Source organism: Mirounga leonina, unplaced genomic scaffold, assembly GCF_011800145.1.
Source record: "Mirounga leonina isolate KUSES-001 unplaced genomic scaffold, KU_Mleo_1.0 Mir_115, whole genome shotgun sequence".
NCBI lineage: Eukaryota > Metazoa > Chordata > Mammalia > Carnivora > Phocidae > Mirounga > Mirounga leonina.
The window spans coordinates 99,068,555-99,093,313 of NW_023270268.1; the positions used below are offsets into that span (position 1 = coordinate 99,068,555).

Genomic DNA, 24,759 nt, shown 5'->3' on the forward strand with positions numbered 1-24,759 from the left:
GCTCTAAGGTTCTTTTGAATATCTGAAAAAAAGGGGGATTTTTCTGGTAAATCTACCCTCGGGCTTGACATTCTCTAGGGTTCCTTCCTGCATTAAAATTCTGTGAGGAAATCCTTTTCCACTCTTGGAGATGATTAGGGAGAAAGAAACAAGTTTATCTAAATCTCCATGGGAAAGAAATGAATAATAAAAATGAACTAAGACACCCTTACTCCCTTCTCTTCTTCAATGATGAGTCCAGTAATATATTTCAAGGCCATTCTAGCATGATAACTTTTACAAAGCTTCCTTCTTGCTTTCCACTTTTAGGAAACAGCATATTTAAGTGTATTAAATAAAAGCATCTACAACCCAGATTAGTAGCAGTGGTCTCCTTTGCAGAGAGAAGGATGGCACCGTTGGGACATGTATTTTGAGTGAATTGGCGTTGGGGTAGTGGATTTGCACTCTTCCTGAATACTCTTATGCTCTGCTTCTCTTTGACCAAGGTAATTTTTTTTTAAAGATTTCATTTATTTATTTGACAGAGAGACAGCGAGAGAGGGAGAAGCAGGCTTCCCGCGGAGCAGGGAGCCAGACGTGGAGCTCCATCCCAGCGTCCTGGGATCATGACCTGAGCGAAAGGCAGATGCTTAACAACTAAGCCACCTAGGCGCCCCTGACCAAGGTAGTATGTTCTGGAGATGGCTGCCTCAGGCTAGACACATGGGTTTCCCTGTAGCCATGGCACATAGCACAGCCGTTGGTCCCCACCGTCAAGTTCCTGAGGTGCTGGGGACAGATCTGTGCTCTACTGACCAGCCACTGAATCAAAGGCAGTGTAAGCCACCGAAGCGGGCAGGGGTGGGCGCTCATCTCATTCAGCTCGGCGATCCTCTAAAGTAAGGGGACCAAGACAAGGAACCACCTTTAAAAGACATCCTGGGGCGCCTGGGTGGCTCAGTCGCTAAACATCTGCCTTCAGCTCAGGTCATGGTCCCAGGGTCCTGGGATCGAGCCCCGCATCGGGCTCCCTGCTCAGCGGGAAGCCTGCTTCTCCCTCTCCCACTCTCCCTGCTTGTGTTCCTGCTCTCGCTATGTCTCTCTCTGTCAAATAAATAAACAAAATCTTTAAAAAATAAAATAAAATAAAATAAAAGACATCCTGAGAATTTTCTCTTTCTTCCCTAAGAAAAATTTCTATGCTCTCATGCTATTTTCTAGGCTGAGTCACAACACATTTATGAGGCACTTGAACCCTTGTGGAACTCGTGGAAACCCAGTTTAAAGAAAGGGATCTCAGTGATAAAGCTAACCTACAGAAGGGGTGTCTGCTCACTGGCTTGGCTCTCCAGACTGTGAGAAGCCCTCCCCCACCCCAAGTTCCTCCTTCCCCAGCTCCGCCCCCCTCGGAGCTGATTGCTCGGATCCGCACTGCAAATAACTTGAATTTTGAGATCAGTTGTTTCTGTGTTTAGCTGACCTTTGAAAAACTGAAGGCTACCATTGAAAAATAGGAGAGGACAGATCTAATTTTTGTTTTGTTTTGTTTTTACTGCTTTTCAAATATAGAGACTGTTTCAAAAGCTTAGCAGTGAAAACACTCGGGTTCCTTTAGGAATGAGCTTGCAGGTGGCTAACTACTGCTAGCCTGTTAGTTCAGAGGTGACTGAGTAATTCTGCACCACGCTCTCCTGGGAGCAGCAACATGAGAGAGAGGCAGCCAGGCTGCCCACTGAGGTTGGGGTAACCTGACCTGGGCTGGGAGGGGTGTCGCAGGGCAGACCCCACTGATGCTCCAGCCAGACACACAGTGATCACAGGAACCAGCTGTGCTGGGGCCGTTCGAGGTCATGCATTTTTTTCCCCTCAAAAGCAGCATTTTGCTAAATATAACTAAATATGATCCAATTTTTAATATTGAAAAGACTTTTCCAAGACAAATTGGGAAAAAGTGTCCTGTCCCACATGTTCTGGTTTGAGGTTAGGAAAATACAGCCTTTCGAGTAAGGAATGCCTAAGTCAGAGCTGGGAAACGTTGTGTCCCGCCAAGGGAAGAGAAGCTGCGGACAGCTCCGGAGCCCGGACGGATGCCGGAGTGGGGGCAGAGCCACGCCTCACCTGACCAGAGCCTGGGGCGGGGGGTGGGGGGTGGGGGGGGCAATGAGTTCAAGAAGCCCCCCAGCGAGGCCTTCCACCTGGGGCAGGTCCGCCGAACAGGGAGAACAGGGGCATCCCGAAGGCGCGGTTTACTCCACAGCTGCGCTGCGCCTCCGAAAACCAAAACCACAGCGGGCCCAGCCCAGGAAGGCGTCTGAGGTTTGCTGCCTGGGCTCGGCCGCTCCGCGGTGCGTTCCCGTCCCCTGCAAACAGAACACTCCAGGGCGGTTGCGCTAGGAAGTCACTCAAAGAAAGAAAGTTCGTTTCAGGGACAGCCATTTTTATTTATTTATTTCTCAGTACTCAGAAGACACCCGTCGTTCTAGGAGTTCAGAATTCCTTCCAGCCTTCCTGTATGTGTCCTGAGTTTGCGAAAGGCTCCGCGGTCCACACAATTTTGTATCTGGGAGGGGGCTGGGGTGCGGGGTTCCAGGGGCGTGGGCCCCATCCGCGGGCCCCATCATGGGGATACAGTGGTCAAGGGCAGAGGATCAGTTGCAGTTCGAGGCTTTTTCCTGCATGGAGTTTATCTCAACAAATACAATTTTACACCGTTATGATTTGTTTAAAGATTTTATATATTTATTTGACAGAGAGAGAGCTAGCGAGAGCAGGAACACAAGCAGGGGGAGTGGGAGAGGGAGAAGCAGGCCCCCCCGATGTGGGGACTCGATCCCAGGACCCCGGGATCATGACCCCAGCCGAAGGCAGACGCTTAACCGACTGAGCCACCCAGGCATTATGACTGTTCTGCTCTCGTGTTCCTCTTGAACATGAGAAAATATGTTACACACATAAGGTAAGAAGCTGCAAGGGTGTGATTTCTCAAGTGGGGAAGCGGGAAGACTCACTGAGAGAAGCCCTATTTTCTGCCGACCTCCCCCCTGTCAACAAGAGAGGTGCTCCAGGCCTCCACCCTCCAGCCACTAAAAATGTTTACCTTGAACTCAAGTATAACCGCCTTTGTGTGTTTAATGCTGTTTTTGAGACCATTAAAGTAATACGTGTTTATTATAGAAAACCTGAGAAAACAAGCAAACATAGATATAAAATAAAAATCAATTCTAATCCCATGAAGGAACGGCTGTTAACATTTATTTACATTGTTAACATGAATTTACCCAGCCTTATTTATACAATACACACGTACACAGTTGGTGGTATGTGTGTATCCCACGGCACACAGCGGCTGCGACATAACTGAGGTCGCAGAACATGGAATTTTGAATCTTATCATTTCACTTAATAACAGATCGTTAGTATTTTCTTTGGTTTAAAATATTCTTTGAAGACATTTCAATGAATACATAACGTTCCATAGTATAAGTGTATAATTACATATTAACTTTTCTCCATGAATGAATTTTTGTATTTTCTTCCAAATATTTGTTTTAAATAATAATTTAATACAAATCTTAACACATGAATCTTTGTCTAATTGTTTTACTCTATCCACAGGGTAGAGTGCTGAATGGGACATTATTAGGTCAGAAAGCGTGGGTTTCTTTTTAGAAAGATGCGTTAGTTTATATTCCTAGAAGTGGTGTATGAAAGTATTACTTTAATATCCTGTTTTCAATACTAAATATTATCATTTAAAAAATTCTCTATAAGGAGTGAAAAATGGCCATATCATTGTTGTTTCAAGTTTCACAGTTTCTAAGAGGTTTCATTTTTCTAGGGAAAAAAAGCATGATTGCATATATGGCATATTTTCTTCAAAACATCTATAGTAGGTCTATCCAAAGAGCCTTCCTTAACTATCATAAATGGAACCATGTAGTGATAACTATAGTATTCTCAGGGTAGAGTTTCAAGAGACACTCACTGGTCTGTGAGGCTATGCCTTATGGAATCATCTGAGCAACCCCTGCAAAAAGGGGGAGGGTGAAGGGGGCCGTTTGGGGGAAGGGGGCAGCTCTCTAGCCTGGAGCAGAGCCACAGTGAGGAGGCTGGGTCAGAGCTGCCCAGCGAGAGGACTCTGGACACAGGAGGGAGGTGCTGGAGGACAGAAAAGAGTCTTCGAGGACGTGAAGGTGTGGAGACAAACACTGTGTAATAGTTTTTCTTCCTAAGGACATTTCTTTTGGGAGGCAAGCCTCAAGTGGATGCTGGGATGGGCAGGAATCATTAAGCCCTCCAGTAGTGCGTGTCAGACCAAGATGCAGGCTAGAAATGGAGGTCAGACCTACCCATCTGGTGGAAAGACGTTCATCTAGGAAGGCAGAGGATGCATCCAGAGTGTAAGGTGATGGCAGTCGCTCAGGTAGACAGCACTTGGCATTGAGCAAGTTCTTTGAGTGGTCATTGGTGGGTGTCCTTGACCTTGATAGGGCATGGAGAGCTAAATATATTGTCTGCCCAAATGTGAGGCTAGATCAAGGTGTTGCAACATGCAAAGGTGGATCATGGGCCCTTAGCTGTGGCTCAGGGGATAGACCAGCAAGGCTAAGGGGACTCTCGATGATCTGAGGATCTGGACAAGTTAGGTCAGATCCTTGGGCCCCGACATCCAAATAGGAGGCCAGTTATTAGAGTTGACAAGCAGGGTTGGGCCTGGCTGGACAGGAATATCCTCAAAACCTAGGTACCAACTCTGAACATTCTCCTGGCAAGGCCTGGGACCAAGTCCAGATGCCGCCTCCAGTTGGGGCTTGAGAGGTCTCAGCTGTGGGGACTGGCAGATGGAAGTGGCGAGGGGCCAAAAATGTCATCAGAGAAAACACGGAGAGAGCTCTTGAAGACACCCCAAATGAAACTCAAAATACTGCATTTCATTCTCACCATACAAGCTCTTGAACAACTGGAAACTTCAAATGATAAATTGCAAGAGATTTATGGGTGAGGAAAAAAAAGAGCATGTACTAGAAGAGGCCCAATTGGGAAGGAGCAAAAACTAACCAGTAAAGCAGGCTAACCCGAGTGGAATGAGCAGTCAGATGGAGTAGGTTTTGATACCAGCAAGGTGGGGCGGGGGGACTGAAAAGCAAGAAAAGGATTTGTAGGGACATATTTTTTTTTAAAGCCAGATTATAAATCAAGGGCATGAGATTAATGATGACTTTAAAATGGCTAAGGTATTGAACTGATTTTCTTAATCTGTCTTTAATAAGAAAAATGGAACCAAGCAGTCGTTTCAATTAGGTGATAATGTAGAATTTGCAAAAAATGTCCACAGCTGGTAAGAAAAACCTGGAGACTGTGTAAATATGCAGCTCAGCAGGTCTTGATGAAATTCATCCTTGAAGTAATGCCTGTAAATAATCCACACAACTTGGGGAAAGGGTTAGACAGAGTGGGGAGCAGGTGGGAGCAGTGGGGAAGGCAGGGGAAGGCAGCCAGCTCCTGAACCCCTTGAAGAGCACCATGCAGCACGCCGCGGGGGTAGGTGTTATGCAAGAGACACAGGAGAGATCTCGTCACGGCCTTGCGAGGCAGGCATGGTAGTGTGCTACCACTCTAGGAAATACCGTAGGGAAACGTAGTTTGGAGCTTGAGCAAGGAATTGCAGGTGGGAGTCAACGTCCTCATGTTTTCTCGGGCGTCTTTAACACCTTTAGGACAGTTGCCAGGTCACTGTGGAAGTGGAAAGAGCGATTTTAGTTTTGAAGAGCAGATGTTGCATTTTGTTCAACCCACAAATATTTGACAAATTCATATTACATGCCTCATCTGTTCTGGGGGAGCGATGGAGGAGGCAAAAATAGGTTATGACTTTTTGGAGCTTATGAGCTCATGGAGGCACCACAGACCAAATGAGGAAATAGCGCAAAATGGCATAAGCTAAACTGTCAGCACGGGTGGGGCAGGCCCTAAGGGCCATGCCAGAAAACACACTCATATGGACTTTCAACTAGGGGAGACGTCCAGAGGGGGCACTTGAAAGGGGCTTTAAGGATAAGAAAGATTCCAGGCAAGAAGAGAGTGTGGACTCTCCCCGAAAAGGTTAGAACAGCGGGTAGTGTACGCTGGGGGAATAGTACATTAGCTGGTGGAATAGAGAGCACATGCTGGGAAGTGGGAAGGGATAAAGTAGAGAGGAAGAATGCCAAGTTGCAAAAGGTTAGAGTACTAGAAAACAGAATAGAACATGATTTGGTCAGCAAGGAGTTCTTGTGGCATTCTTGAGCAAGACAGTGACATGAGGAGTGGACTCCAAGAAAGATGTTCAGTCCTGGAGGATGCAGGCAGGATCAGAGCATGGACAGATGAGTAGAAGGGTATGCCCTCAATAGAAAGCCACTTTTCCTGCTACCACCCTGATCTAAGCCACCAGACCTCTCCATTAAATGCTCTCTAAACTAGACTCCCAATGCTGTCCTTACCCCTCTTTGGTCAGTTTCAAGATGGCAGCCAGAGTGATCCTGTTAAAAGCATAAGCGGATTATACCTCTCCCCTGTCATAGATCCCTCCAATGGCTCCTATCTCATGCAAGGAGAAGCCCAAGTCCTTACAATGCCCCCACAAAGTAGTACCTGATCCAGTGCTCACCTCCCATTTCTTCTCAGACCTCATCTACCTCTTCTCCCCTCACTCACTCATTGCTATTCCTCAAATGTGGTGGCCAGAGTCCTGCCACAGGACCTTTGCACTTGCTGCTCCTCCCTCTCTGCCTGCATGGTTTCTTCTTCCAGGTGCATGGCCCTCCACCCCTTCACACTTTTACTTAAATATCACCTTGTCAGTGAGGCCTTCCCTGGCCACTCAATCTAAACTGTAAACCCTATGCCCCCAACACTGACTCACTTCCTTACTTTGTTTTTCATCCATACTTCTAACATACAATTTTTTAATTAAATTGTTTATTGTCTCTCTCCCCCTCTATCCCCATGAGACAGAGCTTTTATTTGTTCTGTTCATTGTCATAGTCTTAGGACCTAGAGCAGAACTTGGCTCGACCATACGAACTGAATGAATGAATGAATGAATGAATGAATGAATGAGTGAATGAATATCACAGAAAGCTGAGAGGGGCTGAGGGTGCACAGTGGATGAGAGCTGTAAGAGTGGAGAAAAAGGGGATCACTGTATGAGCGACTGTATGAAGCTGACAGCATCTGGATTCCCGAAGAGTTAAGGAAACACATGTCCTCTCAGCAGAAGCCCCCCTGTTCCTTGCCGTGTCCAAAACCTGGGCTGATTAGATTATAAAGGGGAATCATCTTTGAAGCATGATAAACATCCAAATGAGACCCATTAAGTGACCTGCTACATGAATAAATCTCGATCTTTCCAGGAAATTCCTAATGAGGTTTTGAAACATGGACTTTTTCTCCTTCTATTTTTAATTCTTTTTTTTTTTTTTTTTTAAAGATAGTGATCTTTTTGTACATTTACAATTCTGGGTATCTTTTTTTTTTTTTAAGATTTTATTTATTTATTTGAGAGAGAGAATGAGATAGAGAGAGAGAGCATGAGAGCGGGGAGGGTCAGAGAGAGAGGCAGACTCCCTGATGAGCAGGGAGCCCGACGTGGGACTCGATCCCGGGACTCCAGGATCATGACCTGAGCCGAAGGCAGTCGCTTAACCAACTGAGCCACCCAGGCACCCTCTATTTTTAATTCTGCTGGATAGTACTACAAAAAAAAAATCTATTTTAATACTGTTCAGAATTCTAAATTCAGTATTAGCATGTTCTACACACTTCAAGAGTTCATTTTTAAAATAGCATTTTGAGGTGTCTTATGACAAACACTATAATCCATTGTTTTATAATTAGAACCTTCAAAGACCCTCACATATGTGGAAATTGAAAATAAGGAAGAAAAAAGATTATGAGATGAGTGATACGAAGGAAAGGAACATGAATGAGAGGGTGAAAAAAACTGAGGATAAAAACAAGAGACAGACTAAGATTTTTCCAAAAGTGCTGCTATAAATAAATATTTGTGGGACTAGAGTCAAGGTCAGATCAATGCAAGAACCAGCAAGTGGGTGGGGTGGGGAAAGAGAGGAGCCAGAGCAGGGCTTTGCATGAAGTGCTCCCCATCCTCTCAGCATCCGTCTGGCCGTGTGCCTAAGCACACAGAAAGTACATGTGGAAGAGCTGAGGGTCTGAGAGGACCACAGCAGTTATGAGTGTGGAGGAAGACCGACATGACCAGGTCCCTTACTGATGTGCAGCAGGTCTGAATCAGTCCGCACACTCAGGTGTGCAAGAAATATCACATCTCTCTCTTTTCTCCTAGTCAACTTTTCTAAAGCCAGGCTTCCATCCCAACAGGTGAGGTGGAAATTCAAAGCTATTCTGGCAACACTCTTCTGCTTACCTTTTCTATTTCAAGGTTGTTTCAAAGTCCTGGGGTCCTACACAGTGCCAACGTGATGGTGGTGGTGGCAGCATGTCACTCCAGGCCCGCCACCGTGCTCTTCTTTGCCAGGACTAGGACACAGGGCAGTCCAAAGTCCCTAATTACTGATGGCATTCCCTCTGAGGCTCTACTCCAAATGCAGAAATATCAGAAACAACATGGACATCTAGATTTCTCACTGGACCTACCATCCTAGAGCATCTTTTTCAGTTTGAGAGAAATTGCCTTCTCTTCAAACTCTACTCTCAGAATGATGGTTTTAGGCTTTTAGGGGAAATTTCAGGAAAGAACAGAATAAACCTCCCCTGACATGAGGAAACCACCCCCTTGAATGGGGAAAAAGAGAGAGGCAACATACAGGCAGAGAACATAACTTAAACATCACCTTACCATCTGCAGCCCCTTCCTAGCCTACAAATAAAGAGCAACTGGTCTAATGAAAGTAACTAGCTTCCTTCAATGTCTCTCCTGGTGTGAGCAGGGGAAAACGGAGGAAGAACTCGCTGCCCTAGCCCTCAGCCTCCGAGGCTGACCCTGCTGCCGGGCGTCTCCTCACCGAAGAGCCTGGGGCGGGGGCACATCCAGTGGCTGAGGGAGTCAGGGGCATGGAAACGCAGCTATTTCACCCAGCGTGGGGGGCCTCTGGGGTGCCGGCCGTACAGAGTCCAGCACGCCCTGTGGGGTGGGTCAAGGCTTCCCAGACCTGCATCCCAGTTTTTCCATCTCTTCCCCTGCCCCGCCTCCACCCCCGGCCACAGGCATTCTTCTCTAAAGAAGTCCCTGCACACCAAAATCCATCTCAGCATCTGCTTCTAAAGACCCCAACCTGCCACAGTTCTTCTAGGAGTGCTCCTAGAAAGTGGTCAATAAGATGGGATTTTGGAGCCAAATCACTAGCCACCTGGCAGGCAATGAGGACCCAGTTGGTGATAAACAGAACATAGCATCCCCTGGCCCAAGGTGATGGTCCAATAGGTGGTTAAATGAAAAGGTATATCCCCGGAAAGGAACAAACTAGCAGGTGAGGTTTATCAGGTGTTGAGAAGGGAGAAAGAGTAATTACAAAGACAGTGGAATTGGATGAGTGTTGCTAAAAGCCATTAATACACAAAAGATAATGAAAAGCTGCAGGCAATGAATAGGCAAATAAAAGCCAAATATGAGAGCCAGAAAGTCTCCTTGGTAGTTACAAAGAGACTCTCAGCTCCTGCAGCTGAGGCCCAAGCCCAGAATTAAATCTAGTGCTGACCTCCAGAGACCGTTAAATATCCCACCAAGGTAGACCTTAGGAGCTATGTGCCCCACTCAAGAGCTACCCCCACCTCTGCTGGCTACAAGGCTGATGGGAGGATTAGGTCACAGCATGATTCCCCCGGGGTCAGGCTGGGCACAACACAGGAGAAGAGGGGCTCTGGTCCAAAGGAGCTGCAAGGCCTAACCAACATATACTGGCCAAGGCCAAGGTAGCACCCTTGGCACTGGACTCTGAGGCTGCCCGAGCCAGCTGTTGGGACATACGACTGTAGGGAGCATTCTCCAGAGATACAGGATTCAGACCTTGGCAAGACACCGCCCCTCCCCGGGGAGATGGCATCACCTTGCTACTAGGATGGTTCCTAGGAGCCTGAAGAGAGCAATGGCCTACACTAAGCAAAGCCGAAATGCCAGAACTTCCTTGGCCGATTGAGGAAGAAAGGATTCAAAGGCTCAGGGATGTAGACATGCTTAGAGTGTCTCCATATATATTATAATATAGATTATGTGAGGCCCAGCAACCAACCGAGGGATTATGTTCCACAGAAAGGCCTGGAGGACATACCATCTACCAAGGTCATCAGGAACACGCTAGTGGGAAGGGCTCCAGCATCACTAAAATGTTCAGCAGTGACGACAGGACCACAAATGGTAATAGGAGAGGACCCCAAATGGCAAGACCCCCAAATAACAGAGGCCAAGTGGGAAACGGCCTGCAGCAAGCCAGGTAGATGCAATGGTCTCAGTGAGGAGCTGGGCGACAGTGGCGGCCACAGGGCCCAACCTGCAGCGCTGTGGAGAAGCTTACGGGATCCCTGGGTCAGCAGCGGCAGCACCTAGGAACGTCTTAGAAATGCAACTTCTCACTACTCCATCCACACCTACTGAATCAGAAACTCTGGGATAAAATCGGAACTTCATCAAGCTGTGCAGGTGATTCCAATGCAAGCTGAAGTCTGAGAACCTCAGGAGAGAACACAGGTTTAACAGGACCGACTTTGGAAAGCAGGGCCGTGCCAGGAAACCCAGGAAGTTGGAATGAATTCTGCCGGGGGATATCTGTGCTAGGACGTCCTCTGCATTTTAGAAAACGCTTTGCTTTCTCTTTAGCCAACAGAAGCACAGGAGTTTACAAAAAGTCACAGATTCTTCAAGTCCCTTTACGCCCACATTTCCACTTAGGAAATGTCGTATTTGGGTAATCAACAATTGTGAGTTCTGAGCAATGAATAGCTCCAGCCCTTGTTCTACTGAGCAAGGTAACAGCATGCCCACTTCTGCCCAGCAAAGCTGCTTCTTTTCTTTGATTTGAGCAGACGAGTAGAGGCCAAAAGCACCAACCCCACACTGTCACTTTGGGTTTTACCAACCCTAGGAAGGGAAGTGTGTAGAAAAGGGAGAAGGAGCCCCAGGAGAGTGTGGACAAGAAGGCAGAGCTCTTCTTAAAAACAGTTCACGAACTGATAGCAATGTGGAAATGTAGGAGACGAGAAATTCAAAGGGCCATTTAAAGTCTGAGATAAGAACTAATTATTGTCTGGATGATTCGCCACCTAATTTCTCTCTTATAGCAATTTCAGAAGGTATAAAAGGACTTTCTCCCCCTTATATTGTGCTTTTTGGTAAAAGCCTAAATCTAAAGTTGAGGCTTTTCCCAGAACCTCTGGGAAGAAGAAACTTGCAGGAAAATCCCTGATCACAGGGGTTCGCAATTGCATATCTAACCACCAAGATAAATCTTCCCCACATTTGTACTCTGGCACAAACCATCTATATGTGTGGAATATGTCTGCTCTTTTGTTTACCAGGCCATTTCCTACCTATTCAACACCAAGCTAAAATATATTTCCAGGAAGTCTTTTGGATGGATCGGAATATGTTTCCCTTTGTTACGTTATCGTTTTATTCCAACACATTTTTTTGACATTCCAAGGAGTGTGCGTGTGTATGCATCTGCCTTGTGGAAATGTAGCTATGCTCCCAGAGTAATGAAGGCAGAGACAAAGGCTGTTTGGGGGTCTAATACTACAATGGGACGGGCAGATATTCTCCCTCCCATTGGCTGCTTATAGGAGTGGAAGAGAAAACCAAGGATAGCCTTGAGGGTGGTAGCCACGGTTGCTGATCACCCCATGTCATACCAGTTGGAGATGGCTTAGGTCAGCGACATGTTTGCAGCCGCCAATTATGCACGTCCCTTCCCAACTTCAGTGCTGTTGTGTCCGTAGCTTAGAATTGACCACGGTGGGGTGGATATTCACACCGTGGGAATCAGAAAATGTTACAGACCAAGTTTTTGGGTTTTTTTTTCCCCCAAATCCAGCATGCAGATTTATCAGCACCATTACCACTTGTATTCTTTTTAACACTCCACATCTCCTTTGAAGAGGCTCATGCTTTCCTCTGCATTCTGAACACAGAGAATGTATTTATAATACCGATTCTAATGTGTCTATCTACTAATTCTATCTTCTAGATCAGAAAGTTTGGCCAACTATGGGTCAAATCCAGCCCAAACCCTGGTTTTATATGGCCCATGAGCTAAGAAAGGTTTTACATATTTAGAGGGTCGTAGACAACAAACAAACATTAGCCAACAGGAAAATTCAAATAAAAAACAGTGAGATAGCACTTCACCCTTACCAGGACAACTATAAGCAAAAAAGACAGATAACAAGCATTAATGAGGTTGTGGAAAAAGTGGAGCCCGCACACACTGTTGATGGGAGTGTAAAAAAATGCAGCAGCTTTGGAAAACAGTTCGGCAGCTCCTCAAAAGGTTAAGCCATCCAGTTGCCATATAATCCAGCAAATGCACTCTTAGATATATATGTAAGAAAAATAAACACGTATGTTCAAAGACTGGTACATGACAGTTCATAGCATTATTCATAATTCATAATTACTTCCCCAAGTTGTAAACAACTAAAATGCCCATCAACCAATGAATGGATAAAATGTGGTCTCTCCATACAATGGAATGTTCGTGGAATATTATTCAGCAATAAAAAGAAGTGAATGATAAATGCTAAAGCATGGATGAACCTTTTTTTGTTTGTTTTTTAAAAATTTTTAATAAGATTTTATTTATTTATTTGACAGACAGAGAGAGAGCACAAGCAGGGGGAGTGGCAGGCAGAGGGAGAGGGAGAAGTAGGCTCCCCACAGAGCAAGGGGAGCCCTATGAGGGGACTGGATCCCACGACTCGGGGATCATGACCTGAGCCAAAGGCAGTCGCTTAACCAACTGAGCCACCCAGGTGCCCGCATGGATGAACCTTAAAAGCATGTCAAGTGAAAGAAGCCAGACACAAAGGACCACACGATATATGATTCTATTTATAGGAAATGTACAGAACAGGCAAATCCACAGAGACAGAAAGTAGTCTAGTAGTTGCCAGGGGCAAGGGGAGTGGTGGGGTGGGGAGAGTGGATGGGAGTGGGTTTCTTTTGGGGTTGATGAAAATATTCTAAAATTGTGGTGAAGATTATATAACTCTGGGAATATACTAAAACAAACACTGAGGGGCGCCTGGGTGGCTCAGTTGGTTAAGTGGCCAGCTCTTGATTTCCGCTCAGGTCATGATCTCGGCATCCTGGGATGGAGACCCATGTCAGGCTCTGTGCTCAGCGGAGTCTGCTTGAGAGTTTCTCTCCCTCTTCCTCTGCTCTTCCCCCTGCTCGTGCTCTCTCTCTCAAATAAATAAATCTTTTAAGTCAATCAATCAATTGATCAATCACTGAGTTAATATACTTTAAAAGGATGAATTTTATGGTATCTCCTAAGTGGTTCCCAGACTTGGACATTTCACAGACCAGTAAGCATTCATTCCCAAAACAAAATTCAGGGACCTATGATAGATGCCAACTTTTTTGGGGGTAAGTAATAATATTTTTAAAGTTACTGGGGCACCTGGGTGGCTCACTCAGTTAAGCAACTGCCTTCAGCTCAGGTCACCATCCCAGAGTCCCACCATCCCAAGGCCTGCATCATGAGGCTCCTTGCTCAGAGGGGAGTCTGTTTCTCCCTCTGACCCTCCTCCCCCCGCCATGCTCTCTCTCACTCTCTTTCAAATAAATAAATAAAATCTTCAAAAAAAGTTTTTTAAAGTTACTCTCTACTACTAATATCATTTCATAAAAGAAGGCATATTTTAACACCTAAGGATTAATAAGGAATGAAGAATTCTTTAAGTGGAATAAGTTTAGCTTCACTAAAAAAAAGGTATTAAAGTAATTTTCACAAGCAGTTATAATAATGTGTAACTGATCACGTTTCAAAAACATTTCCAATACTGCCTTAAGTATGAAAGTACTTCTGTTGCTATTTTTAAAATCTTTTTTTAAAATGGATTCCAGTATAGAAATTTACCATTTCTATAAAAGATGTTCTTCAAATCTTGAATTTTGCAGTCATGTAATTAGGTTATCACTTTTTATATGTATTTTAAACATAACTGATTTATTGATAATAAGGTAAATGAAAAATTTTAGGTGATAAAAACTTTATTCAACACATGTCAAGAACCATACAGTTCAAAAATAAAAGATAATTTCTGGTAACTTAAAAATAAAGAGTATCTATAACAACCACATTAACTCTACTATTTATAATACAATCTCAAAATCAAAGCTAATTTTTGTACTTCTATATTTTGCCACATTTGAGCTAAAAATCCTCCTCCTTACCCCACTATATTGTTATGCAACCCTTTTAGTTTTAACACTTAAAATACAACTTGAGCATTTTCTGACAAGCAAGAATATATACTATTGGTTTCTTCTATCAGGGACCTATGTCCCTATACATAGTTCAAATTCCTAGAAACTAATTTTTACTAAAAATATTTTTAAAAGAAAAAAGGAGAAAACAGGTTAGTAAAACATTTTATTTGAAAACAATGGGTAGATTAGTATTCTGAACTGAGCTGCACAAGAATACATTTCTACTTGAAGACTCTCCAGATTATTCGTTACACGTTTATACAGTACGGGACATTTGCAAGATGCTTTTCACCATTTATTAGTCAAGACTCACGACCCCAGGTGCTGTGAAATAGCAGAATTAACCTCAGTTTATGCAAGGAAACCAAGGCACGTGGTCAGATCTTCTCAGGGCCAGAGTGAAGTCTCACTAGCTTCTGACTTATGTGCAGAGCTGAATGCTTGTTTGTGGAATACATTCATTCATTTAATGATGGGAGTAAACGCAGGTGGGATTTGCTGTGGGAGAATTAGTTTTGGCTCTGTAAGTAAAAAGTTCTGAGCATGGATAAGATAAAGGACAATTTCAGTGTGAAAAGGGTTAATGGGAAGAAAGTTAAAACCAGAGTAAGCCTATTCAGACAGAGATCACTTTCCAGAAATAACAATAGCAAAACAAGAATAGGAAAAGAATTAGAGCTATAGAGTTTCTCATTTCTAAGCCTAGGGGCTTTTATAAAATCACTTTAAAAGTAGGACCTCTCTTGAAGACAACCCTTAAGTATCTTATTTTTCCCTCCATAAAGCCCTGTGAGGTACAGAGTATGAACTTACAGGGTGAGACTAAGGAGTACAGAAGTTAAGACGTTAAGACTAGAGAGGGAATAGGCTGGAGCAGATGTTATGTCTTAAAGCATTGGCTTAGAAATAGAAACAGAAGGTAGAGGATAAACAGGAACTTTTCTGCATGGACAAATGGAATAATCCAGGGATCCAGTAGCCACACCAGCTACTTAACTTTTTTTTTTTTTTTTTTACAAAGGACTTGGAATTTCAAGTACACAACGAAACCTAAGATGACAAATGCTCTTCCGGGTATTGAAATATGCAGTAAGTTCTCATAAGACTGCGTGAAAAAGCAGAGGCATAACAGCCACAGTGCGGGTAAGTGCAAACTACCACATGTAGGAAAAAATACTGCTGGCTGTAGTCAAAATATGGGGAACACTGAGCTATCAACACGACTTGAGAGAAGAATTTAATTTAGCCTGATCAATGTGCTAATTTAAGGAAAAATACTGGCTGTTACTGGAAACATTATTAAAAATCAAAAGCAGTGACACCCTGTTACTTGGAAAATCCTGTGTGACCCTGCACTTCCTAGATCTATTGTGAGTTATTGGGACATTAGGGATGTTTGAGGTTATTCCTAACCTCTGGAGGAGACTTATAAAGCATCCCTTCATGGTTGCCAGACACAGTTGTAGCAGGATGGGTCACAGTTCTAAGCCAGTGTGGCAAATCTGATGTTCTGGATTCCCAGGGAGGTCTTCCCTCTAGGTGTCCTCTAACTGACTGTCACAGCTCAACCCCATGTCATGATGATAAATACAACCAGTGTAGGCTATGATACCAAGGATCCTGCTGGAAAAAAACTTCAAGAGGGCAACTGTTTGGTAAAGAATACAGAATATAGTTACTTCTTTTTGGTGCAGGGAGGTATGTAACTTGATACATATCATGTCCTTAGACCCCAAACACTGATTAGAAAATTCTTGGGAATGGACCAATAGAAGGGAGCTATTCCCAAGTGATGACATGAAGAATCCTTTTATTCATCCATGGCAGTTTCCCTTCTCCCTGGTATGTAGAAGGAACTCCCACATCATGCTCTTCTCAGTTGATACCGTATGATAAAACAGTAATGTAGTGGCATCTGAGGTTTTGACATTCTCTCATTCTAGTTTACTCGGCACCACAATCAAACTGAAACTTGAGAATAACTAACCTAGTAATGAAAATACAGTAGAAATAAACCTAATGTTTTATGTATTTTGACCATCAAGGTAAATATGACCTTTCTGTTCCCCCCAACCTTTTTTGCAGAGATAATGCTAAAGCAAATATGATAAAATGGGTCTGAAAGAGTGAAATGTTTGCAGATGTGAGGGTTCTTTTGTGTGTGTGAATGGAAAAAAATTTTTTTTAACTGCGAATTTTAAGTGGACCCTTCTCCCCTCTGTCTCTCTCACATACCGACCCTGCCCCCTCCCCGCCAAGAAAGGAAAGGTCGTCACTAAGGAGAAATGTCAGAAGGTGTGATATCCTGAGGAATCCTTAACAAATTCTGTTACATTCTATGTAATTTAAATTATTTTGGCAATCTTTAATTAGTCTTAATAAACACTCTGGGAGTGGTGAGTAAACATTTGAAGAATCCTGTTGGGGGAATAACATCCTCCAAAGGTTGTTAGCATTTGAAAAACTCTAGTCTCTTCAGAGGCTTCTACCACAAGAGCTTTATCTATAGTTTAACACCAGAGACTCTGTTAATAAATGATTATTTTCAACGGCCATATTAGTAGTGTTACAGGTACGTGGACTGGGACTGGCCAAATACTGCAGGGCACTCCAGCCCTTCCATCAATAGGGTATGAGACTCTAGCAAGCCCGCTAGCCCTGGATCCCTAGATTACTAACCTCTTCTGTGTCTAGCAGTTAAACAGAATTGGGTCGCCTGACACTAAATATACTGGAATATTATTGGATTTGCTTTTAATAAACCTTTTGCATAAGATATTGTTGAATTCCCTAAAGAACAGAACTAGAACATTTTCAAGCTTACAGGACATTTGACTGTTACAGGGTGCCTGCTTGCTTATCAACATGAATGATGCAGAAATGGGTCAAAGGCTGATTTCAGTGTAAAGAATCACCTGGTGAGGTTGGGGATGGGGGTGGGAAAAGAGCTACAGCCCTCACCCACCTCTACCTCCTGAAGGCTACCAGAACCACCAAATCCCTGCAAGGGACCAAATTGGCCAAGTCCAGTTCACAACAATTTTCTTTAATGGAAGAAATAGAAATTCCTTATAGATATAATAAAATTAATCCAGGCAGCATCTATAGTTGAATAGGCTTGCTGATAGCAGTTTCTGGCTTATCAGAAGAACTGAAGTCCCTGGTCCTCCTAGAAGGAAGATCTGCAAAGAGTCCAAGGATGAAGAACCTTGTCAGTTAAGCACACGGCTGAACCAGTGGTGGGGGCCCTGGCATTTCTACTTCACACTCTTCCTATTCTTCTTCTGGTTTTCTACCAAAGCTAGCTAGTTTTCCATCTATCCGCCTCTCCCTGGGAGTTCAATAAAGGTGGGACAGACCAAACAGAGTGATCGGTGTATCAAAGAACTAAGGTGAAGGTGTTAGAGAGAAGTTTGTGCCCAAATTATTTTGAACCAACTGGGATGGAGTGGCTTTAATTATTTGATTGTTTTTGCAGCTATGGTTATCTAACAGATATAAGTCTTTCTGAGCATTTTGAGAAGTTCAAAAACCAAGTAAAAATGAGCATTTGTGCTTCCTTTCATTTTAATAAATGTTTTTTATGGGTTTTTTTCTTATGTATTTTCTTAGACCTCCATTCAAAAACAATCAGGAAAATGTATTCTCTTAACTCCTCTCCCCAGAAGCAGATTTTAAAGAAGTAACAGCTGGTTGGTGACTAGCATGGTCTGTGGGTGTGCAGCATAGGAGTGTGAGCCTTTCCATCCCCACAGGGGCTCCTGGAAAGGGGATGACACAGGAGTTTGGTCCTAGTCTGTGAAGGGATTCATGTAGGGGACTTGTCCAGGAATCCTGTCCATATCACAAACTCAATAATGTAGCTGTTATTAGTAGTAATCTGAAAACCAAGAGCACCCCTGGTTATGACAACATGCATTTGCAATTTTAGACAAAGCTTAAGAGGCTAAGCTCCAGATATCAAGCTTTCCCTAAGACAAAATAGGTGTTACAGCAAAAGAAAGTATAAGTCCCTCTTGCACTTGGCTATACTCAAATTGGATCAAATGGAAGTTTTCATGTTACCACTTGGTTCTCCCCAGTGCTGGTGAGGGCGCTGGGAGTTTAGGTTCAACATTTAATAATAATAGAGTCATAGGCTTTTTTAGTTTGAAGAGAACTTATAATTTCCCATGTATTATTATCTTGTTTAACTCTCACATTTCTGAGAGGCTGACAGGAAAGGTAAAATCTCCACTTTATGGATAATGGGCAGCCGATGCCCTAGCCAGGTTAGGTGACTTGTTCAGGTTTTCGCAGCCAGAATGGGGGAGGTTGGGAGTAGAATCTGTTCTTTTGGTTCTTGGTAGATGGTCTGTCCTCGACACCCCAGGGAATAAGAGGCTTGAAGGAAGGCTCTATTGTATGTAAAGAATAGTACCACAAGGCCAGCCTAGTGCAGGCAAAGAGTGTACAACGAAAAGCAAAAGTCAATTTTAGACTACTATGGAAGAGCATTTAGGAAATCATCCCCAAAAGATGGACGAAGAAATTGTGCTACCCTTGTGAGTAAATGAGGCCCTAACAGATTTATGAGGAACCAGCTCATTTAGTTTAGAGGGCATTTATTTCTTTAGTATCTACCCTGTGTGTGTTACAGGGAGGTCTATCACAGGTAAGAATTTTATCAGAAAGCATGGACTTCTTCAAACTTAGAAAATATAAGAAGGCCAAGGATAGGAGAACCCTCACAGAAGAGGCAACAAATCACTGCCATTTAAGAATTAATGTCAATTCATATCCCATTATGCCGGGCCAATCCTGGACGGCCCAGAGGCTGTACTTTGGCTTGGTGTGCAAAGGTTGGTGACCCTGGAGCCTGGGCTGCCCATGCAACGGGCCACCATGGCTGCAATTCTGAGAGGGAGCACGCACACTCCAACCCCCCCGAAACGTTAAGCTTCGACCTTAAGCGGATAAGCACTCTGGGGATTTCTTTCTGTTTCCGTGTGTTCTAGTAAACCAGTTATGGGAAGAGTATCTAGTATCAGCTGTGGATTATATCACTCACTGACCTTTAAGAGTATAACTTCCAAATTTAAACAGCCATCATCAAGTTGTCTAAGCTCCAAATTTAGAAATCAATGGGCTAATTTTGGATGGCATTTTTTGTTTGAGGGGGCTGGCTGATCAAACCCTTTTAAAGCTCCTTTCTGTTCCACTCAGTGTTCAGAGAGAACAGAAGGGAGACACCAGGATAAACAATTATATAGCTTATCCGACCCATGAAAGGGGCCAACAGCTATAAAATCTACCAGTCTGTTTGAGAACTATTGTAGCTGACAGAGAAGCAAAGAGGATAGTGAACTAGCTGGTTATAAGAGAGGTGTCTACACCACGAAATTTCTTTTCCATAACTACATCAAAATGTTAAAAATTTTATAGTGGGTTCTTCTTGGTAGGGAGGGCTCTGAAGACAGGCCAAAAGGCACTGAAAACCCAGCCCTTCCAAATCTAGTGCAAATGAAGACCTCTTTACTACCCCCTCCAAGGTCCAAGATAAGTTTTTGTGATTCTAATTCATCAACCCACTTCCCAGCAGGACCCTAGAAACCATCCCTAGTGTGTAAGGCATTTTTAAAGCTTTCTAAAGGAGGTGACATACCACCATCTCTTCCTTTGTAACATCTAGTATTTATAAAAACACTTTATTCTCAAGGAGAACTCCAACCACAGCCATCTTTCTGCTGGGAAACAATTGCAAGGATTCCTCCACCTTCAGCTACACTAATTCACTGATGGGATTCCAGGTAATAATCAAATATGTTCTTTCCATGCCATCTTGCAACAAAGGGCAGTAAACTCTGAGGTAGCGCAGTGATACAGCAAGGAGGGTCCTTGGGATTTACCCTTGAATTCCATATAACCCTAGAGCCTTTTCAATTGCTAAAGTGCTGAGTTAGAGTTTAAGCATCTTTTCTCCTAGAACTGTCAGTCCCCCAGGCAATAGGGGCAGACTGCCTGACTACTGTGGAACCACCTGGAAAACTTGCCTGAAAGAGTGTGGCACTAAAACAAGGGAACACACACACGAGCCGGAACCGGAGCCGGCACAACATGAATCACAAGGTATCTTTGGTATCTCATTAGAAATCTAGGTCCATATTCTCCTGTCCCCGCTGAAACTTAGGGTGGAAACGTGTACTCTTTTATTAGTACTTATGTCATTCTTTCCTAATACACGACAAGTCTGCAGTGTTTTTCATACCTCTCATCTTCCAGAACACACGGTAAAACAATGCCTTCCTTAAGATGTGAGGAGAGTGATCAACATTTGCGCGGGTACCTGGGCCCCCTCCCCTGCTCACCCCCCTATAATTACTACCTTCAATCTCAGTGAGGCTACGTTGGCAAAGGGGACGGAGAAAACTCAAGACAGATATTTGCAGGCACCAAAATGTTGCACTGGTAAGTCAGTCACTATATTATTTGCTTTTTAGCATCCCTTGACTCTTGTTCTTGACTAGGTAAAAGAGGGTGGGGGGATAAAGGACAACATGAGGGTTTAGCATATATGCCATACTGAAGTGGCACTTAAAAAAAAAATTCACATTTTCTACCTGGCTTTTAAGAGCAGGAGTTATTTCATGGTGATTTTCCAGCAGGCTTTTCTGAGGTAGATAAAACAGGGAGGAGAAGTAGTCTGAAGAAGCAGAGGGTGGCCAAAGCCTGTGTGGTTAGGATTAGTTTGAAAGGAATTTCAGAAGTGAAAGCTGAGCTTGTCATATGCAATACTACAGAAAAGAGGGACAGGGCTCAAGGCTGTCCACCACTTAGCCAAGGCTTTTAGAATTTCATAGGTGGGAAATAGGCTAATCTGGCTAGGGAAGAACAGAACTGTGGGAACAACAGAGTGAGAGCAGAACCTTGGTGAGCACGCAGCTAATCGAGCCTAGGCAGAGAACGGCACAAAACATGTATCCCTCCGACCTTAGTGATCACGAAAGAACACCGATTACAGTTATCACAAGACTTTAAAAGCAACCAACAGGCTTGAGGGCTTCAGCTGCTTTTTGTTCTTGTTGTTGTTGTTTTGGATAAAGAGCAAATTTTGCCTCTTTCCTCAGGCCTCCCGTTTGCACAGGTACTGTAATTGCATTAAGCATGTCAGGGAAAGCCAAATCCCGATGAAATAATTAGTGGGATGGATTCTGAACTCCTTTTTCTGCTCATTTGAGTTACAGCTGAACAGGCTGGCCTTCCTAAGCCCCAGCAAGGTTAACATTCCCAGCCGGGGCCTTTCTTTCTGGAGAATCACTGCTGCTATCACAGGCAGATGCTCTACATTTAAATGAACGGGCCGTTGTGGGCCAAATGTTAGTAGTTAAACGCTACCGTCACAGAGACAGACAAAGCTATTGTCAAGTTCCCAGACACACCTGGTGGCTAAGAAACTTGAGGAAGGAAAGAAATTTGCTATTGGCTCCAAGCCATTCATCACGACTTCTGATACAGGTAAACTGGGATTATTTTATACGAGAGAATAAAATCATAACCATTGGCCTCAGTTTCTCTCCCCAGTCTAAGATTAAACATTTGTCAGGAGGACATACACTGGAAAGAGGGAAATCACACGTAGTGTTCTCGTGGGTTGATATAGACGCTCTCGGGCTCGTTGCTTTCATGATGTTTGCCAGGACTCCGGTCTTGGTAGCATATCTGACTGTAAAGGGGGTACAGCTGCTGAATCCCATCTTCCCCCGTGGAATTCTCATCTTCATAGTCCAATCTCCTGCTATTTAGTCCATTCTAAAAATTCAAATATTGCTTACATTAACAGAGCAGCTGTTTGCATTTTTCTAGCACTTTGGTAAAAACAGGCAAGAATTGAATTCATTACAGTCTGTGTCTCTGATTCATTATCCCACAAGCTACTGAAAGGCAAGGTAAAGTCCAACAACTTACCATTTTCCAGTCCTGCATTGCTTACAATACCTGAATAAGAGTCGCAGCAGCTCCTAAATAGAAAGTTATGACTAACGGAAACTATAGTCAATTTCAGGTTTCAAAATTTGGAACTGGTATCGGTTAAACTAGGGAAGAACAAGGCTGTGAACTTCCGGAATCCCTCGGCAAGCCTCAAGCTTGGAATGTGTGCATGAAATATACAGAGAATTACGTCCAACAGCCAAAACAAAACCAAAAGAAACCTCAGGATTCAGTGCTGGGGAATTAGGGAAAAGACAGTGAAATGAACTTGTATTTGACCATATGCCCAACGTAACTGAGAATCAGAAACGCTGTCAGAGCTGACACCATCAAATGAACCCCCATGATGCTCTGTGGTGTCTCTGGTACTGACCCCTCTACCCGGTTACTGGTTTCATAAAACTCAATTACTTCTAAGATGGGCAAGCAAGCTCAAGGACTTTACAAAATCATACTATGCATGCTCAGATAGCAGAGAGGTGAAAAAAATAATTTTCATGGAAATCAAGTGATATTCTAATAAGTATGGTAGCCACCAGCTCCCCCTGGGCAGACCCCCGCAGCAGGACCACGTTACTTACAGAGTGCTGGAGACCGCCAACCTCTCTTTCTTTGAACTGAGTCTGCAAAGGCAAGTGTTCGGTCTGGAGGAAGAAGAAGGAACAAGACATGCACTTTAAAGCACCAAACACATGGTGAAATATATCAATCAAGACCATGAAGATGGCTATTTTTAAAAGAGCCTTTCATGTCTTGTCAAATGTATGCCAACTAAGCAATGTTCCATTTGAGGAGGGGATAAATAAATACATTTCTTGAGTTTGTCTCTCTCTCTCCTAACTCCAGACTTCTGGAAGGAAGAAAACATACAGAGCATCTGCTGCAGAACCTCTCATGCAAACTTATTTACATCTTACCTGAGGGAGGACTTATCTTTTCTGCAGAAGAATCTGATACTTTGAATCAGCTAAAAGTGATTTGGGGGTGGTAATGAAAAGTTATTTTTGTCCTTATCTATGGTCACCCTTTTCTTCCTGATACCTACTCCCTGCCTCCCACCCCCTCACAGATCATAAAGGGGATTCCTCATTTTTTTTTTTTAAAGATTTTATTTATTTATTTGAGAGAGAGAGAATGAGAGACAGAGAGCATGAGAGGGAGGAGGGTCAGAGGGAGAAGCAGACTCCCTGCCGAGCAGGGAGCCCGATGCGGGATTCGATCCCGGGACTCCAGGATCATGACCTGAGCCGAAGGCAGTCGCTTAACCAACTGAGCCACCCAGGCGCCCAAGGGGATTCCTCATTTTCAAACCTCACCCTAGGAAGAATCCTTCTCAGCTTCCCCTTGGCTTATAAATGCATTCTTACCCTTCAGCCCCCTGGTCAAATATTAGCTCTTCCAAGAAGCCTTGCATAAAGCATATATTATTATTGCAATTATTTGTTTATATTTGTTTGTCTCCTTCACTAGGATTGAGGGTGCTAGTTGGAGTATTTTACAAACATTACCTCCTTCGGGCGCCTGGGTGGCTCAGTTGGTTAAACGACTGCCTTCAGCTCAGGTCATGATCCTGGAGTCCCTGGATTGAGTCCCGCATCGGGCTCCCTGCTCGGCGGGGAGTCTGCTTCTCCCTCTGACCCTCCCCCCTCTCATGTGCTCTCTCTCTCATTCTCTCTCTCAAATAAATAAATAAAATCTTTAAAAAAAAAAAACATTACTTCCTTCATAATCTCTCTAAAAATTCTATAAAACTGATGTTTTTACTTTATGGATGACTAAAACTGAACCTTAGAGTGGTTCCGTAAGGTGTCTCCAGTCACACAGCTGGGGAGTAGTGGATTGTGATTCACACGTGGCTTTGTCTGAATCCTAATCCTATATTCCTATATCCCCTGCCTCTAGCTCAGTGTCTGGAAAATAGATGTTTAATAACTATAACAGAAGAAGGCCCGAAAGTCCCAGCATATAGGCATATCTATCAACATGTTCTCCTTTTCACTTCCTTTCCTCATGCTGTCCTTTTGGCCTGGAAGGTCTGCCCCTTAGTCTCTGACAGTTGAAATACTACCCCATCCATCTTGGCCTGGCTGAAGTCATTTTTTTTTTTCCTCCTACAAGGCCCATCAAAGTTCATTTCTTTACTCCTAGTAAGTTTTCTTACTGTTCTTGTTTATATCTTTACCATAGCACACACCATTGATCTATCTGACAACATCTGTACCTTTCGACCCTAGTGAAGAGTGAGAGCTTTCCTGGCCCTCCTCTTCCAGCTCCAAACCCTAGCCTGTGGTTCTGCAACAGTAGGAAGTCAACAGTTAACTAATGAATTTACTGAACTCTAAACTATTAATTCTTGGTAT

General features: G+C 43.7%; 1 protein-coding gene across 2 annotated transcripts in view; it reads right to left on the reverse strand.

Moving 5' to 3' along the window:
• Positions 1-5,461: 5,461 nt before the first annotated feature.
• Positions 5,462-24,759, reverse strand: part of NECTIN3 (nectin cell adhesion molecule 3) — a 135,271-nt gene continuing 115,973 nt past the window's right edge. The window contains exons 8-10 of one of the 2 annotated variants that reach the window (XM_035000208.1): positions 22,981-23,043; positions 22,024-22,219; positions 5,462-5,715 (exon numbers count right to left, since the gene is read on the reverse strand). In XM_035000208.1, the coding sequence (XP_034856099.1) occupies positions 22,040-22,219; positions 22,981-23,043 (243 nt within the window). In that variant the 3' untranslated portion in view covers positions 5,462-5,715; positions 22,024-22,039. Of the gene's footprint in view, positions 5,716-14,194; positions 22,220-22,980; positions 23,044-24,759 lie in introns of those variants that run through there. The other variant, XM_035000207.1, reaches the window with a different exon arrangement.